The sequence below is a fragment of the Lampris incognitus genome, chromosome 4 (genome assembly GCF_029633865.1).
Source record: "Lampris incognitus isolate fLamInc1 chromosome 4, fLamInc1.hap2, whole genome shotgun sequence".
NCBI classification, from domain to species: Eukaryota; Metazoa; Chordata; class Actinopteri; order Lampriformes; family Lampridae; genus Lampris; species Lampris incognitus.
In genome coordinates this window covers 37,481,652-37,498,621 of record NC_079214.1, presented here as the reverse complement: position 1 = coordinate 37,498,621, position 16,970 = coordinate 37,481,652, and the positions used below count along the sequence as shown (strand labels likewise).

The 16,970-nt window shown below is 43.2% G+C and overlaps 1 protein-coding gene across 1 annotated transcript in view; it reads right to left on the bottom strand.

Annotated features, from left to right (window-relative positions):
- Window positions 1–16,970, bottom strand: part of si:ch211-186j3.6 (neural-cadherin) — a 666,499-nt gene that overhangs the window by 162,279 nt on the left and 487,250 nt on the right. The window contains 1 exon segment of the mRNA XM_056278708.1: window positions 1,989–2,203. Coding sequence (XP_056134683.1) covers window positions 1,989–2,203 — 215 coding nt within the window.

Below are 16,970 nucleotides of genomic sequence, written 5' to 3'. Positions count from 1 at the left end.
CGTTCACGTTATCATTTCTGGTGTAGCTAATGCATTTGTAGTCTGATGACACCTTCATTATTCAGTTCAGTGCATTTTTGAGTTGGTCCGAGGGAGTGAATCACCCTTTGTCTGACACCGGTGCTGATTTGACATCACAACTGATGCTTCCTTGTCAATCAACATATCAATGGATAAATGGATAAAAAACATTCTCCTTTTTTTTGTTATACTAGTATTCTTGATTAGAAACGACTTGTTTTTGTCAATGTTGTTATGCGAGACCCCCACAGGTTAAAATTTTGATTTTGCTTCATTGCCTCAAGTCCATAGAAATGTCGATGACAGTTTCCCACTGGTTCAGACTTTAACTTACACGAAACATGCCAACTTTACTTTCAATATTTATCGAGTCCCTGACCCCCCACCGCTCTCTTTCTTTTGTTTCTATGCAGTTCAACCAATGAGTAGTCCAAGCAAGTCCTTTTATTTGAATAAATAATTTAAAACGGTTTTATGCTAATTTTATACCTATGTCAGTCTCCTTCATTGAAGTAATGAATGTCTAACTTTTCTCACTTTGTCTCTTTCCAACAAATCACATGCTACACTGACTGCAGAAAAACACGTCTAAATATTGCGATAAATTTTGCTTTAATACTCAGTGTGTGCTCTTACACACAACACCATCAAGTTTAAATATTGCCAAGATCTGGTGATGAATTCATCTCACGTAGCAGGTGAACCTTGAAACGAGTTCATTACTGCTCTAAATATGTATACCCTTACACTAATTACTCTCCCTGACCAATGACAAATAAGCCTTAACTCCACTAATGAGCAGTGCCCTTAAAGTCTTTAGGATTTAATCACATTAAGGGCACATGGACTGTGGCACAAGCATGTTATTTTGTACTTACACATGCGAAACCCTGGATAATAATCTAGGATTTATACAGTACACCCACTAATAATGTGTGCGCACACACACACACACACACACACACACACACACACACACACACACACACACACACACACACACACACACACACACACACACACACACACACACACACACACACACACCTCCCCAGGCAGATCTCACCTCCTACACACATAATTTTGGCAGTGATGGAACAACAGCTTCTATCACGACAGAGAGTGAGTGACTGCAAGGGAATGAGCAGGACAGACAGAGAGGCATGAGCCTATCAGATTTAAACACTACATATACAGGAGATGTACAGGACATTTTGTTCTCTATCTCCCTCTCCTTGTCTTTAATTTTGCAAACCTCTTTCAATTCATCATGTTTTATTGAACGTTGAACAAAATTGCAAAAACATCAGAGCAGAAGACCAACAGCTTTTCATTAAAACCCCTTCCTCAACTTTGTATCTTTTCAACTGGTGCCTGTCTGTTAGTACATGTCCCCTTTTCAATTCCTCTATCTACTGGTGCTTGTCTGGGATTGTGAGTGCCTCTCCCTGGCATGGTTTGTCCATCTGTAATTCTGTGTAGCCCCCCAATGCATTTTCATCCGGTGTGAGGCTTTCGGTCTGATATGTGAATATTAAAGACATAGAGGTTAGACAGTGTTTAACATGCCACGCCTAATACAGATGAGGAAGGCACCATTAACCTGCTGCGTCTCGCCCAGGCTTTTTCTTTTTTTCTTTTTTTTTCTATGTATGTTTGAGAGGAGTACAGCTCCCTGGCTTTTAGAAAAAAATAAGTAATTGAATAATTCATTCATTTTGTTAATTCCAAATTAATATCCATGTCTTTATTGGACAATTTCAAGTCCTAACATCTTTATCTTTATCTCTTTCTCCCATATTTAATTCCCTAAAGTTGATATCCATGAGATTTTTTTTTTTTTTTTTGCTGCACTGTGTTCTATCACAGCTAAATGGATTTGGCAAAATTGGTGTCTTGGCCATCCAACCATTCATTCATTCAGCCATTCATCCATCCATCTCTCTCTCTCAGCATCTGTCCCCTACCTATAGCCATGAAGTCCTCATGGTCCCATGTTTGTAACTGGGCTAATGGGCCGCTGTAAAGCAGTAAGCCGTCCGCCACCTCGGTGATGAACTCCAGCGACACATGGTTCTCGAAGCACAACATCATGGGAGGAAACCAGGCATAGCCATTGCCATGGAAACTGTGCTTGTTCTGCTGGCACTCGGGCCCCTCAAACTGCACAGGGCATTGACACCTAGGGGCAAGAAAACGGTTCAAACTTGAATGAACAATCACTGTATGGTGTAATTTAGATGAACTTCCTCCATAGCCAATACTGACCCTTTAAGCTGAGGGTTCTGGCAACACAGGAATGTCGGGAAGGTGCACGCACGCACGCACACACACACACACACACACACACACACACACACACACACTGGAATACAAGCACTTATGTGGTAATGGTCTTCAACATATGCAAATTAAATTCAGAAAAATACAGGATGTTGAAAATAGTCAATTTCCTTCTACCTCTATTTCTTTTTTCTTTCTTTTCTCTGTTTTTCTCTCTCTTTCACAATCTATTTGTTTTCTTCACTCAGGCTGCCTGCCACTTCAGCGATCTTTCACTCCCTCTCTCTGTATCTCTCTCTGATGCAGATGTTCTCATTAGGGGGACTACCACTGGGAGAAACACTACATCACTGGCAACTCCAGCCCGTCTCCCGCTCTCTGTCAGTGCTGCCACTCAACTCCATAGTTCAGCACTCTTCTGTTCTTTATCACAGCTTGCAATGGAAATCCTGGAAACCATGTGCCGACTTTCCTCTCAACCTCATATCTCATTTTCCTTCAACAGATTGCAGCGCTCTCATAGATAAATCGGTTTCACCATATCTTGTTTTTTTCCTTATTCCTCTCTTTTCTTACCCATGTGTCAAGCTTTTCAATTTCAGATGTTTTTTTGTTTTTATTTTTTTAAACACTTTTCAAGCTTATATCTCAACAAATCCTCCTGTGTCTTCTCTGCATCGATATATCGTTTCCCCTCTGTCCTCATTCACTTGTTGCTAGCATTCATAAAAACTGTACAAAGCTGATGTACACATTTGTTGACAAGAAACACAGTTCAACCTAAATTCCTCCATTTCACACACAACAAGTAATTTCTTTAGAGCTCCTCCGATGCGCCAAAAAAGGTGAGTTTTTCATTTTTCCATAAACCAACTCATTTTCCAGATATTCACTCAGCTTCACCCTAGAAGATTCGAGACACACACACACACGATGGATTTTGCCGAAGGCTACAGAGGCTTGTTTGATTCTATTGTGAGTTTCGTGATCAGTGTTACAGCCCTCAGAAAAGATGCTGCCCAGGTATTTGAAAGATGGAACAACTGAGAGTGGTTGGTGTTCTATAGTGAAGACAGGCATAGTGGGTGGGGGGCTCGACCTCCATTGGCAGAACACCTCAGTCTTGGTGGTGTTGATTGATAGACCCAGCCTGCTGTAGGCATTCACAACTGTGGCAAAGATAATCCTTCTCTACATCGATATATCGTTTTCCCTCTGTCCTCACTCATTTGTTGCTAACATTTATAAAAACTCGACAAAGCTGATGTACGCATTTGTTGACATGAAACACAGTTCAACCTAAATTCCTCCATTTCACACACAAGTGATTTCTTTAGAGCTCCTCCAGTGCCCCAAAAAAGTGAGTTTTTCATTTTTCCACAACCCAACTCATTTTCCGGATATTCACTCAGTTTCACCCTAGAAGATTCAGCGCGCATGCACACTGCTGTGGACAGCTCATTTTTCATCCAAATGTTTGTACTTTCTCTTGCTCCCTTTGCTGACTCTCTTCATTCAGAAATGAAAGAGGATAAGTGCATGTACATGCACACACACACACACACACACACACACACACACACACACACACACACACACACACACACACACACACACACACACACACACAACAAATATTCATGCGCACATTAGCACTCTGCTGTCAGAAATGACAGAAATCCACTATAATACATGACTGCTGAGCAAATAAAAGAGGAGCATGCTGTCACTTCACTGTCTGAAGAACATTAACACTGACCCACATAAATACAGAAGTGCGCACACACACACACACACACACACATACGCACACACACTAATCACATACACATTAACACTCAGAAACAGTAGAAAAAAATCAATCAATAAACTAATATAAACACAAAGTGTGAAGGGAATACAACTAGAGACAGATAAATACAGCTGTGTGTGCTTATGTTTCTGCCTATTGCATCCATCATACAGGGGATAGAGATGGTGTGATCTCCTCCAATTTCAAACATCAACTCATCTCATGGAGCACAGCTGTCTATCGATAAGGCCCATGTGTGCGGTTATGCAAGATAGCATGTGCATTTAAATGCATGTATATGTTTGAGACTAGCGCATGTATAAAGATGCATGCCTACATCTCCATGTGGCAACATCATCCTCATTTCCTGCAGAGACACAATTGGGGATATAGTTTTTAGTCAGGGCAGCAAAGAAGTCCTTCAATCCTCTTAAGACAGCTTTGCTTTGCTCCTTTCCTGTCTAGTGGGAATTGTGTTTGTTACAGCTGTACCAGGAATTGTAATCCCAGTTGTTGCTCTCTCTTCTTTCCAAATCCCATTACTATTCCCACAGCCATGATTATCAACATGTCTGTTTCCAATCTTGACCCTAATCTGAGAATTTGTGTGTGTGTGTGTGTGTGTGTGTGTGTGTGTGTGTGTGTGTGTGTGTGTGTGAGTGTGTGTGTGAGAGAGAGAGAGAGAGAGAGGGAGAGAGAGAGAGAGAGAGAGAGAGAGAGAGAGAGAGAGAGAGAGAGAGAGAGAGAGAGAGAGAGAGAGAGAGAGAGAGAGAGAGAGAGAGAGAGAGAGAGAGAGAGAGAGAGAGAGAGAGAGAGAGAGACCACCTGTGTTGCAGCCTCTGAAAGGACAATTGTTTCTGGCTTCCCCCTTCATGAGAACAATAACTTCTCTTTATTCTTTTACTCTCTCTTCTCTTTATTCTACTCTACCCTCTTGGTTTGTCCTACTGATTTCACTATTTTCTGTGCCTAGTTCACTTATTGCTAAATTCGCTAGTTTTCTTTCTCAAATGACCCTTGTGTTTAGGTAGCCTTTCCTTCCTAGTCTTGTTTACTGGCTTCAGGATTAGCCTAGTTAAGCAGTTTTATTGCATTTGCAGTCAATGCAGCCTTGTTAAAATAATGGTGTGTGGTGACTGTTCCACAATTACAGATAGGTTGTCTCTACTAGAGAGATGTGTCTGTGAGTTAGAGCAGCTTCTTTTGGCTAGGATTACATTAGATGTAACAGGTGTGACAGGCACTCCAGATAGCCTTAGCCTCGGGTCCTACAGCAGACCTGCTATTGTTAGCACTAGCTCAGCCTCATCGGCAGATGCAATGGGGTGTGTCTCTGTTTACCGGTGTGGGAAGGCACGCAAGAGCAAACCGCTGGTCATGTGGCCTAGTCTGCAGTCACCTCTCCTAACTGCAAACCGGTTTTTGGCTCTCACCAGCCCTGTTTGTAGTCCTACTGGCCAGCGTGCTTCTCCTACTCCTGTCAACATAGTAAAGCAACGCACACTAGTGATAGGAGACTCCATTACCCGCAATATTAAATTAACTTTGCCAGCCTTGGTTCACTGTTTACCCAGGGCCAGCGTCTCTGACAGATAATCTTAGGGTGCTGACATCACGGAGGGAGAATCAGGGAACTCAGGCACACAATACCACTACTTTCAGCAACATTGTTATTAATATCGGCACCATTAATGCTAGAATGAAGCAGTCGAAGATCAGAAAAGCTAGCCTAGTCAGGACGCTTGAGTTGGCCATAAAGATGTGTCGGCATCGATACATTTTCTCTGGTCCCTTACCTGTGAGGGGTAATGATGAGATGTACAGTAAGCTCACCTTAATGAACCGCTGGCTGGCTGGTTGCTGTAATGAGCAGGGATTCAGCTTTGTTGATAACTGGCCTTCTTTCTGGGGCCACTCTTACCTGCTGAAAACGGATGGCATTCACCCTACTGGGGACGGTGCCACTTTTTTCTTTAGCAATATAGATAGCTGTCTAATTTTAGTTTGACACAAGATTTATAATTCAGCAGGTTGCAGGCGATTAGAGAGCCTGCTAGGTTTAAACCTAATGTGGAAGTGGAGTCAGCTAATTTGGTTAATATGTTTAGTAAAGGAATTTCTCATAGTTATCAGACTGACAGCTTGGTCTATAACATTGGGACTGTTTCCCTACCCTGCTGTATTGCTCTGAAGCTCTCCTTTCCTAAGAGTGAATCACAATAATCTAATAATCATTCCTACCACTGGTGGTGGTGAAATCTGCAACAAAGCACCTAATAATCTACAGAACCAAACATCCAATGTAATCAAAAGTGTGACCACACATTGTCCAAAGCGTAGGTCTTCAAAATTGTCAACTAATAATACAAGGAGTCTAATTCCAATTAATATGTTATCAATTAGCTCTAAAGTTTTGCTTACTAATTATGACTTCAACAAGATGCTTAAAAATGTGGTTTCATAAATATCAGATCACTGTCTACCTAAGCCTTACTAATAAATGATCTGATTCTTGAACATAGTTTTGATATAATTGGATTATTTGAAACGTGGCTTAAACCAAATGTTTTCCTTCCCTTAAATGAAGCTTCCCCACTTGAATATACTTATGCCCATGTAGCTCAGGCAACTAAACAAGGTTGGGGGTGGTGCCTTAATATTTAACTCCATTTTCAATTTAACTTCTAAACTTAATTCTAAATTCAAATCGTTTGAGGTTCTTATTCTAAGTCCATCTCCCTCAGCCATGAACAGACTCTGCTCAGTCCACATTGATACTCTATCGACCTTTATTTCTTTGAGAATTTGTCTCAGGTCTTGTTACTCATTCTGATGAGATTCTAATTCTTGATGATTTCAATATTCATCTGAATAAGGCTGTTGATCCTCTAATTAAAGTCTTTCCGGTGCTTGTTGATACTTTTGGATTCACTCAGTTTGTTCGAGAGTTGACTGGTAACACCCTTGGATAGCTGAGATAGCAGTTTCTGATTTGACTGTCTTGCCAACAACATCTGCTGTGTCAGATCACTTTATCATTAAATTTGAATCATCATTGGCCTGTTAATGTTGGCACAGATGTAATTGCCACTCACCACATTGATCCGTCCACTGTAGCTACATTTGGCCAGCAGCTGCCTAAAGTCTTGGCTCCTTTCACTGTAGTGACTGACTCTGTTGAAAATGTCACTTGTGACTTAAATATGGCCCTCTCTGGTTTCCTTGATTCAGTTGCACCTCTCCCTACCAGAGCTAGGTAACTAAAGAGGCCTACACCCTGGATTAATGGCAAGACACATGCTCTTATCGGGCCTGCAGGAGACTGGAACGTAAATGGTGAAAATCAAATTTGAAAGTTTTTTTTACCTATCTTGGCATGATTATTTATTGAAATACAAGCGTGCTTTAGCTGCTGCGAAAGCAGGGTATCTCTCTCGCTTAATCAATATTAGTAAACATAATCCCATATTTTGGCAGCACAGTGGCACAGTGGTTAGTGTGGTCGCCTCACAGCAAGAAGGTCCTGGGTTCGAGCCCTGGGATAGTCCAACCTTGGGAGTTGTCCCGGTTCGTCCTCTGTGTGGAGTTTGCATGTTCTCCCCGTGTCTGTGTAGGTTTCCTCTGGGGGCTTAAATTTCCTCCCACAGTCCAAAGACATGTAGGTCAGGTGAATCGGCCATACTAAATTGTCCCTAGGTATGAATGTGTGTGTGTGTGTGTTTGTATGTATGTATGTTGGCCCTGTGTGATGGCCTGGCGGCCTGTCCAGGGTGTCTCCCCACCTGCCGCCCAATGACTGCGGGGATAGGCTCCAGCATCCCTACGACCCTGAGAGCAGGGATAAGTGGTTCGGATAATGGATGGATGGATAATCCCAGATTTCGCTTTGACATAATACTCTACAATACTCTAATACTCCATAATACTCTATAATACATAATACTCTATAATACTCCATAATGCTCTATAATACATACTACTCTATAATACTCTATAATATGTAGGTCAGGTGAATCAGCCGTGCTAAATTGTCCCTAAGTGTGAGTGTGTGTGTGTGTGTGTGTGTGTGTGTGTGTGGGCCCTGTGATGGCCTGGCGGCCTGTCCAGGGTGTCTCCCCGCCTGCCGCCCAATGACTGCTGGGATAGGCTCCAGCATTCCCACGACCCTGAGAGCAGGATAAGCAGTTTGGATAATGGATGGATGGACTGTAGATAAATTTACTCAAAAGCAGCTTTCTATTAGCTGCTCACCATTCAAGGCCCATGAGTTTCTAGACTTTTTCTGCAATAAGGTTGATGAGATCATAAACAAAATTAGCTCTTCAACTACAGCTACTCTTGCAAATTCTGTCTTACCAAATTCGTGTCTATACAATGAATCACTGATAGTCCCTGCTATTACAGCTTTTGAGACTATCTCTCGATACTTTGACTAAGCTTGTGTCAGCTTCAAAACCAACTGCTGGGCCCTCTTGACCCTTTACAAGCAAACATTTTTAAAGACCTCTGGCCTTTCCTGGGACCTACATTGCTGGACATCGTTAATTTATTATTTACTACTGGCATTGTTCCCAGCAGTTTTAAGACAGCTGTGGTTAAACCTCTGCTGAAAAAAACAAAAACAAAAAAACTGCACCTCGATCCAGGGTCTCTTAATAACTATCGACCAGTCTCTAATCTTCCATTCTTTTCTAAAGTACTAGAGAGAGCTGTGTATCAACATTTGACCCATATAGCAGAAAACTATCTATATGAACCTTTTCAATCGGCTTTCAGGGTCTGTCACTCCACTGAAACTTCTCTGAGAAAAGTGAACAATCATCTACTTGCTATGGACTCTGATTCCACCCCTGTGCTTCGACTAATGGACCTCAGTGAAGGTTTTGACACCATTAATGAACAATGTATAGACAGAATAAATTGTAATTTTGTTGTCTCTGGCTTGGCTCTCTCTTGGCTTAAGTCCTACTTATCTGGAAGAAACCAATATATCTGCTATAATAATATTACATCAAAATTCTCTGATGTTAAGTATGGCATACCTTGGGGCTTGGCTCTTGGCCCTCTAATTTTCTCTCTTTATATTTCACCTCTTTGCCAAATGATATACAGTCATGGAATGAATTTCCATTGCTATGCAGATGATACTCAGCTGTATGTGCCTATAAGGTCTGATGATCGTACTCAAATGACTAATTTAGAGGCCTGCTTGGCTGCTGTGAAAAATGGATGTCACTAAATTTCCTGCTTTTAAATTCAGATAAAACTGATATGGTGGTCTTTGGCCCTGCTAGACAGAGACACCAATTTGATCAAGTAATAATAACAATCGACCACTCTGATTTCACAAAGTGTGGCAGCCAAAAATCTTGGTGTTATATTTGATCCCAGCCTTTCCTTTGATAAGCACATTGAAGAAACCAGCAAGACTGCCTTTTCTTCACTTACGTAATATAACAAAAATTCAGTCTTTCCTGTCCATGGCTGACGCAAAGAATCTAATATGTGCATTTGTTTCATCCAGACTTGATTACTGTAATGTTATGTTTTCAGGTCTGCCACATACTAATAATAAAAGTCTTCAGATGGTTCAAATTGCTGCTGCTACAATCCTAACTAAAACTAAAACATTTGATCATATTACACCAATTCTTGCCTCCCTTCATTGGCTTCCTATCCATGTTAGGACATGACTTCAAGATGCTTCTGCTGACTTATAAAATCCTAAATGGGCTTGCCCCATCATACCTGTCTGATCTCCTTAAACCATATATTCCATCTCAAGCTCTTCACTCTGAAAATACAGGACTCCTGTGTGTATCCAAAGTTAAAAAGAAGTCAGCTGGTGGCAGGGGCTTTTCCTGATGGCCCTGTTCTTGTGGAATAACCTGCCTGCTGCCATCAGACAATCAGTCTGTTGAGTCCTTTATATCCAAACTTCAAAATTATCTTTTTTTTGTTTTTGAAAAAAAATTGCCCCCTTTTTCTCCCCAATTGTATCCGGCCAATTACCCCACTCTTCCAAGCTGTCCCGATCTCTGCTCCACCCCCTCTGCCGATCCAGGGAGGGCTGCAGACTACCACATGCCTCCTCCGATACATGTGGAGTCACCAGATGCTTCTTTTCACCCGACAGTGAGGAGTTTCGCCAGGGGGAGGTAGTGTGTGGCAGGATCATGCTATTCCCCCCAGTCCCCCCCCCCACAGGCACCCTGACCGACCAGAGAAGGTGCTAGTGCCGCGACAAGGACGCATACCTGCATCCGGCTCCCCACCCGCAGACACGGCCAATTGTGTCTGTAGGGACACCCAACCAAGCCGGAAGCAACACAGGGGATTCGAACCGGCCAAAAAAAAAAAAAAAAAAAAAAAAAAAAGCAGCATATATACTAAAATTCTAGTATGCATAATGTTCATCAAAGAAAATCAACATTAAAGCAACTTACTGGAATTTAAATGCAGCAGAATGGTAAGACATCCAATTGAGAGTGTTTGTCCGATTGGGAACATGATGAACATTTTTGATTTTTTTGAGTTTTTAAGTGTATTAAGGGTTGCGCTGGCAGCCTAAATAAAACTGTAGCCATTGAAACCAGTGCCTTTACTTTGATAAACAGATTAAAGAAATAATCAAGACTGCCTTTTTTATTCACTTACGTAACGCAGCTAAAATTTGGTCTTTCCTGTCCATGGCTGACAGAGACTCTAATACATGCATTTGTTTTATCCAGACTTGATTACTGTAATGTTTTATTTACAGGTCTGCCACATGCTTGTACTAAAAGTCTTCAGATGGTTTAGAATGCTGCAGCTAGAATCCTAACTAAAACTAGAAAATTTGACCATATTACACCAACTCTTTTCTCCATGCATTGTCTTCCTATCCATCTTAGATCAGACTTCAAGATGTTTCTGCAAGAGTCCGCGGTGGCGTAGCGGTCTAAGCATCGGCTTGGTGTCGATGCAGTTGCCCACTGGGGACTGGGGTTCGCGCCCCGGTCTCGTCAGATCCGACTATGGCCGGACTCGATGAAGCAGCAATCATTGGCAACGCTGTCTTCGGGAGGGGGGCGGAGTCGGCTTGTGTTCGTCATGTGAATGCGTCTCTGTGTGTGTCGGAAAAAACAGTGGTTCGGCTTGGATTCGCCTTGTCACGAAAGTGGGGAGGCGCTTTCCTTCGAGACTGCCGGCCGGAGAGATGCAGTTGGCGAACGCATGTAATATGAGGGTGGGTGTTTGAATTAAAAATAGGGATCAATTGGCCACTAAATTGGGAGAAAAAAGGGAAAAATCAGAAATAAATTTATATAAAAAAAAGATGTTTCTGCTGATTTATAAAATCCTAAATGGGCTTGCCCCATCATACCTGTCTGATTGCCTCCTTAAACCGTATATTCCATCTTGAGCTCTCTGCTCTCAAAATACAGGGCTCCTGTGTGTACCCAAAGTTAAAAAGAAGTCAGTTTTTCTTTTTCCTATCAGGTCCTATTCTTGTGGTATAACTTGCCTGCTGCCATCAGACAATCAGAGTCTGTTGAGTCCTTTAAATCCAAACTTAAAGCTTGTCTTTTTTTGCCTTAACGTACAATTAGTTCCCTTTAAATTGAATACTTTATGACCTGTACTGCATGGCGGGTCAGTTTCTGTCTCAATGAATTTCCCAGTGTTCTTCAGCCGACGAGGCTACAGAGTAAAGATTATTGACTATTGAAAACTCTTCTCTTCTCTCACGTCTTTTCTCTCTCTCTGAATAATGTCCTTTCTTTTCTCTTGTCCTGTGTACAAGTCCTGTGTGGACTCGTCACCATCCTGGATAAAGCCAATGATGGTTGTGTCATCCACAAACTTCAGGAGTTTAACCAACAGGTCATCTGAGGTGCAGTCATTTGTGTAGATGGAATCAGGAATCAGGAACACTTTGTCATTTCACTTCATGCACTTGCGTACATGAAATGAGATGAACGGAATGCTGTTTCCCCCAGCCCACAGCAGTACAACATAAAGACAAAAACACATCCAAAAACTACACTAACACACATATAAAAAAAAAAAACACTGTCTAAGGAAACAAATGCCGGCCAGGATGAATGTCGGGACCTCGTTCTGCATGGGCCAGCAGTTAGCTTAGCCCGCCCCCCTTCCGTGTCCAAGCAGACCGCCCTCGGTGTTTCCTCCTTAGGCGGAGCTCCAGGCAGGGGCCATGGTCACCGGGTCCACGAGACGAAGCAGACCAAGCTCTCCCAGCCAATCCAGTGCCAGCTCTCCCAGCCAGAAACCCTGGACACACCTCCCCGCACTCCTCACGACGACATCAAAGCACCACAGTCAATGCCAGGTGAGGCCGTTGCCAAACTGCCCTCGGTGTTATCGGAACTGCCGGTCTGCATGGGCTAGCAGTTAGCTTAGCTTAGGAAAACAGTAGAGGGGACAGCACACATACCTGGGGGGTGCCAGTGCTGACTGTCTGGATGCTGGATGTGATTTTCCCCAGCCTCACCTGCTGCCTCCTGTCTGTCAGGAAGTTTTTAATCCACTGGCAGATGGGGTCTGGTACAATGAGCTGGGTGAGTTTGGAGTGGAGGACATCTGGGATGATGGTGTTTAATGCTGAGCTGAAGTCCACAAACAGGACCCTTGCGTATGTCCCTGGGGAGTCGAGGTGTTGGAAGATAGTAGTAGTGCAATCCCATGTTGACTGCATTATCCACTGACCTCTTTGCTTGGTAGCCAAACAGTATGGGGTCGAGCAGGGGGCCTGTGATTTCCTTCAGCTGGGCCAAAACCAGTCTCTTGAAGAATTTCATGACCACAGACGTTAGGGCAATGGGGCTGTAGTCATTTAATCCTGTGATATGGGGTTTCTTGGGGACCGGGATGATAGTGGAGCTCTTGAAGCAGGAGGGAACTTCACACAGCTCCAGTGATCTCCTGAAGATCAGTGTGAAAACAGGGACCAGCCGATCAGCAGCCTTTCAGACAGGAGGGTGACACGCCCTTAGAACCCAGTGCCTTCCTGGTCTTCTGTCTCTAGAAGAGCTGGCACACGTCCTCAACACAGATCCTGAGTGTGGGTGGAGGAGAGGGGGAGAGGGGAGAGTGGTTGGCAGGGAGTGCAGTTGGTTGAGATGGTTGTGTATTGTGGCTGGAGCGGGTGAGGGGTGTGAAAGTTTGCCTTTCACACCTGCAGTAAAACCCATTTAGGTCATCAGCCAGGTGATGGTTCCCTGCAGTGTGGGGGGATGGTCTCCTGTAGTTGGTAATGTCTTTCAAACTGCTCCAGACTGATGATGGGTCATTGGCGGTAAACCTGTTTTTCATCTTTTCACAGTAGCCCCTTTTTGCCACTCTCATCTCCTTTGTGAGCATATTTCCAGTTTTGTTATACCAGATCCTATCTCCACTCCTGTAGGCTTCTGCTTTGTCCTGACAAAGCTGCCTGAGTTTAGCTGAGAACTCCTCTGGAGCTCTGCTAAAAAGCCACCAGGAGGATTAAGGACTGCCAACTAGTGCCACAGGGATTAGTAACCTTCCAGGATGTTAATTATTAGAACCCTCCCTCTTTAAGACAACTGTGTCAGTAGCCACTTTCATTTGCCTAACCTTGCCCTAATTCTCAGCATGACACCTTCCTAGTTTTTAACGACCAAGCCCTCTGAGCCCAAACATACTCCCAGGACCTAAATCTCCTCCAGCATGCTATTGTCCTACCTATCCCTGATAAACACTGTCAAATCATCTGCATAGGCAGACAAAAAAAGCAGGTTCCCTCAGTCTTAACTGTGGAGCGCACACACCCTTCAACCTGCTCCTCAACAAACATAAAAAGGGTTACTGATATGGTGTATAGTTGCCCAGACAATGGGTGTCCCTGACAAATCCCTCTACCAACCTGCACAGGCCTGCTAAGACCCCCGTCCACTTTTTATAAACATGTTGCTCCATTGTAAAGCATCTTAACTACTGAATATCCAAAGGAATTGAATCAAGTGCAACTGGACTTGGTATATAGCCGTGAAGGCGTTTCGCCTCTCATCCAAGAGGCTTCATCAGTTCATGCCTTTCTGACTAGACCAAGCTAGTCTGACTGTCTGGTGATGAAACTCAGATATTTAACCTCTTTGCAGTCGTTATCAGAGCTATTGACGTCCATCGCTCTTTGTGTTCCGATGTTTAGCCATGCCCGTCGTTATCAGAGCTATTGATGTGCATGGCTCTTTGTGATCCGATGTTTAGCAGCGACGGTCGTTGGGGGTGTTAGTTTCGACTTCGTTAGTGATCCATTCAGTGGTCATGAGTCGTTGGAGCCGTTAGTGATGACTGTTGTTCTTGGAGGCTAAGCTTCTTGAGTCTCCTGGGTAGAGATGAAGCCTCTTGGATGAGAGGCGAAACTTCTTCATGGATATATACCAAGTCCAGTAGGACTTGATTCAATTCCTTTGGATAACCATGACCTGGACGAATGAGAACATTCACAGACTTAACTATTGAAATAAACCTGACAACACCTTGAACAAGTACCCGTGGTCCACCCTATCAAATGCTATCTCTTGGTCTAATGACACAGCCCCAAAGTGATATCATTAATTCCAAAACCAGTCCAACAGATCTCTTATTAGGAATAAATTTTCCATAATAGATCTGCCTGGAACACCACAGGACTGGTCCCTGTGCACCACAGTCCGGATGTCTTTTTTCAGTCTATTAGCCAGGCATTTGGCAACCAGCTTATAGTTCACACAGAGAAAGGGCAAATGCCTCCAGTTTTTCAAGTCACTCAGGTCCCCTTTTTTAGGCAAAAGAGCAAGAACGGCACGATGGCAGCTCAAAGGCAGTTCTCCTGTCCCAAAGCATTCACACAAGATACAAAATAAGTCCTGGCAAATGATGTCACAAAGGGCTGTGTAAAAATCCACTGGCAAGCCATCAACCCCTGGAGCACGACCAGTCTATTTGGGGGACGGCCTTGGAAAGTTCCTTACATGACAATACAAGGGGAATCCAATTCAGTCTTCTGCAGATGAACAAACTGTGGGACATCAGATAACAGCATCTCTGTATATACAGGGTCACATAACTCAGAACCATACAGATCAGAATAAAACCTCACAGCCTCCTCCCTCATTTCCCCAACCACCCATGTGACATTGCCATTTGGTAGATGTAAACAATGCATCTGCCTCTCTTTAGACACTTTCCATTCCAGTTCAAAGAAAAAGGCACTTGGTGCATCCATTTCTCTTAACATAGAAAACCGAGCTCTCACAACAACAGCAACAATTTAGTTTTGTATATCACCTTTCAAGGACCCAAGGACAACAGCACCTTTTGCCCAGTCCCGTAGGACCACGGACCCCCCCCCCCACACACACACACAGAGTTTTCTGCTTAACTAAGACAACCCAACCCAACCCAATATTATCCCCTGCAACCAACTCAACCTCCACTCTCTTATACTTTGTGCCATCCTCGCCAGTGTTCTCTTGGCCTCTGCAGTTGAGAAGGTTATGTATTGCTGGCAGAATTGTCTAATGTGTGCTTTACCAGCATCCCGCCACTGACTTAGGGAGTCAAAATCCCCTTTTTCCTATCTTCACCTCTGCCAGAACTCCCCAGCACTAGTGCAAAAGGAGACATCTTGCAAGAGCTTTACATTAAACTTCCAGTGCGCAGAATGGCGTGGCACTGAGGACATTACCAGGTCCAACATGGCTAAGTAGTGATCAGAAAAACTTACAGAACATATGTTTGCCTTTACTATTGTTGCTATTACATCTAAAAATGTATAGTGGGTCCAGCCCAGCCATGTTGCACTAACCCTACCCCCCACCACCACGGAAGAGAGGGAGAAAGGGTGAGAGAGATAGAGAGAGAGAGAGAGAGAGAGAGAGAGAGAGAGAGAGAGAGAGAGAGAGAGAGAGAGAGAGAGAGAGAGAGAGAGAGAGAGAGAGAGAGAGAGAGAGAGAGAGAGAGAGAGATGGTTGGTGAGAGAGATAGAGATAGAGAGATGGTTGAGGTGTCATTTACATTTGCTTTAAACATTTAGTCAATTTCTTTGACTGAAAGCCTCAAGCTACTTTCCTTCCATTTCCACTCCTTCCTGTTCATCTTCTCCTTATCCCCTTTCCCTTATTTTCCACATTTACCTTTTTTTTGTCCCTTAATCATGCTCCTTCCTCCTCCTAAAGGAGCCATTTCATAATATTTCTCCTCTCTTGCAGTCATTCTCACCTCTATTCCTCTCCCCATTCCTCTTCTCTCCATTCTTTTACCCTACAAAGACACAAACCTCTGCTTAATGTTACTAATCTCAGGTGTTGCTGCATAATCAAAACAGCGACAACTTGGAAGCTGCTTGTGAGTTGACAACCTTGATCCTCTGCCACCCTGCCTCACTGTTCATCTGTCACTCACACTCACTTCTCTGTTCTCCATTCAATTGCCATTCAGTCAAAGGTTTCCCTCAGACCAAAACAGTCAGTTTTTGGTCTATACTAGCACTTTAAAAAAATACCTGCAGAAGAAAATACAGCAGAGGCTGGTGTTTGTTTATCACATCCAGTCTCTGTATGACTGGTGAGAAATGAATGAGTGTTTGTAGTTACATAAGCTCATCAGGGGTTATCTTACAGTACTGTGGGATGACCCCTGATGTAGTACTGTTGCCAGAAGGGATAAGGTGAAAAGGGGATAGGAAAATAGACAATAAGGTATAAAGATAGACCCCTACCTCAAAGCTAAAATAAGAATTCAATAAGAAAAGAGAAAGTTATTTTTAATTTGTTCTCCAATGCATTGACCAATAGCTCTTAGAAATCACATACAAGAAAAAAAGCACTTCAGCTATATCAAGTTAGCTATAGAAAACATTTAAGAA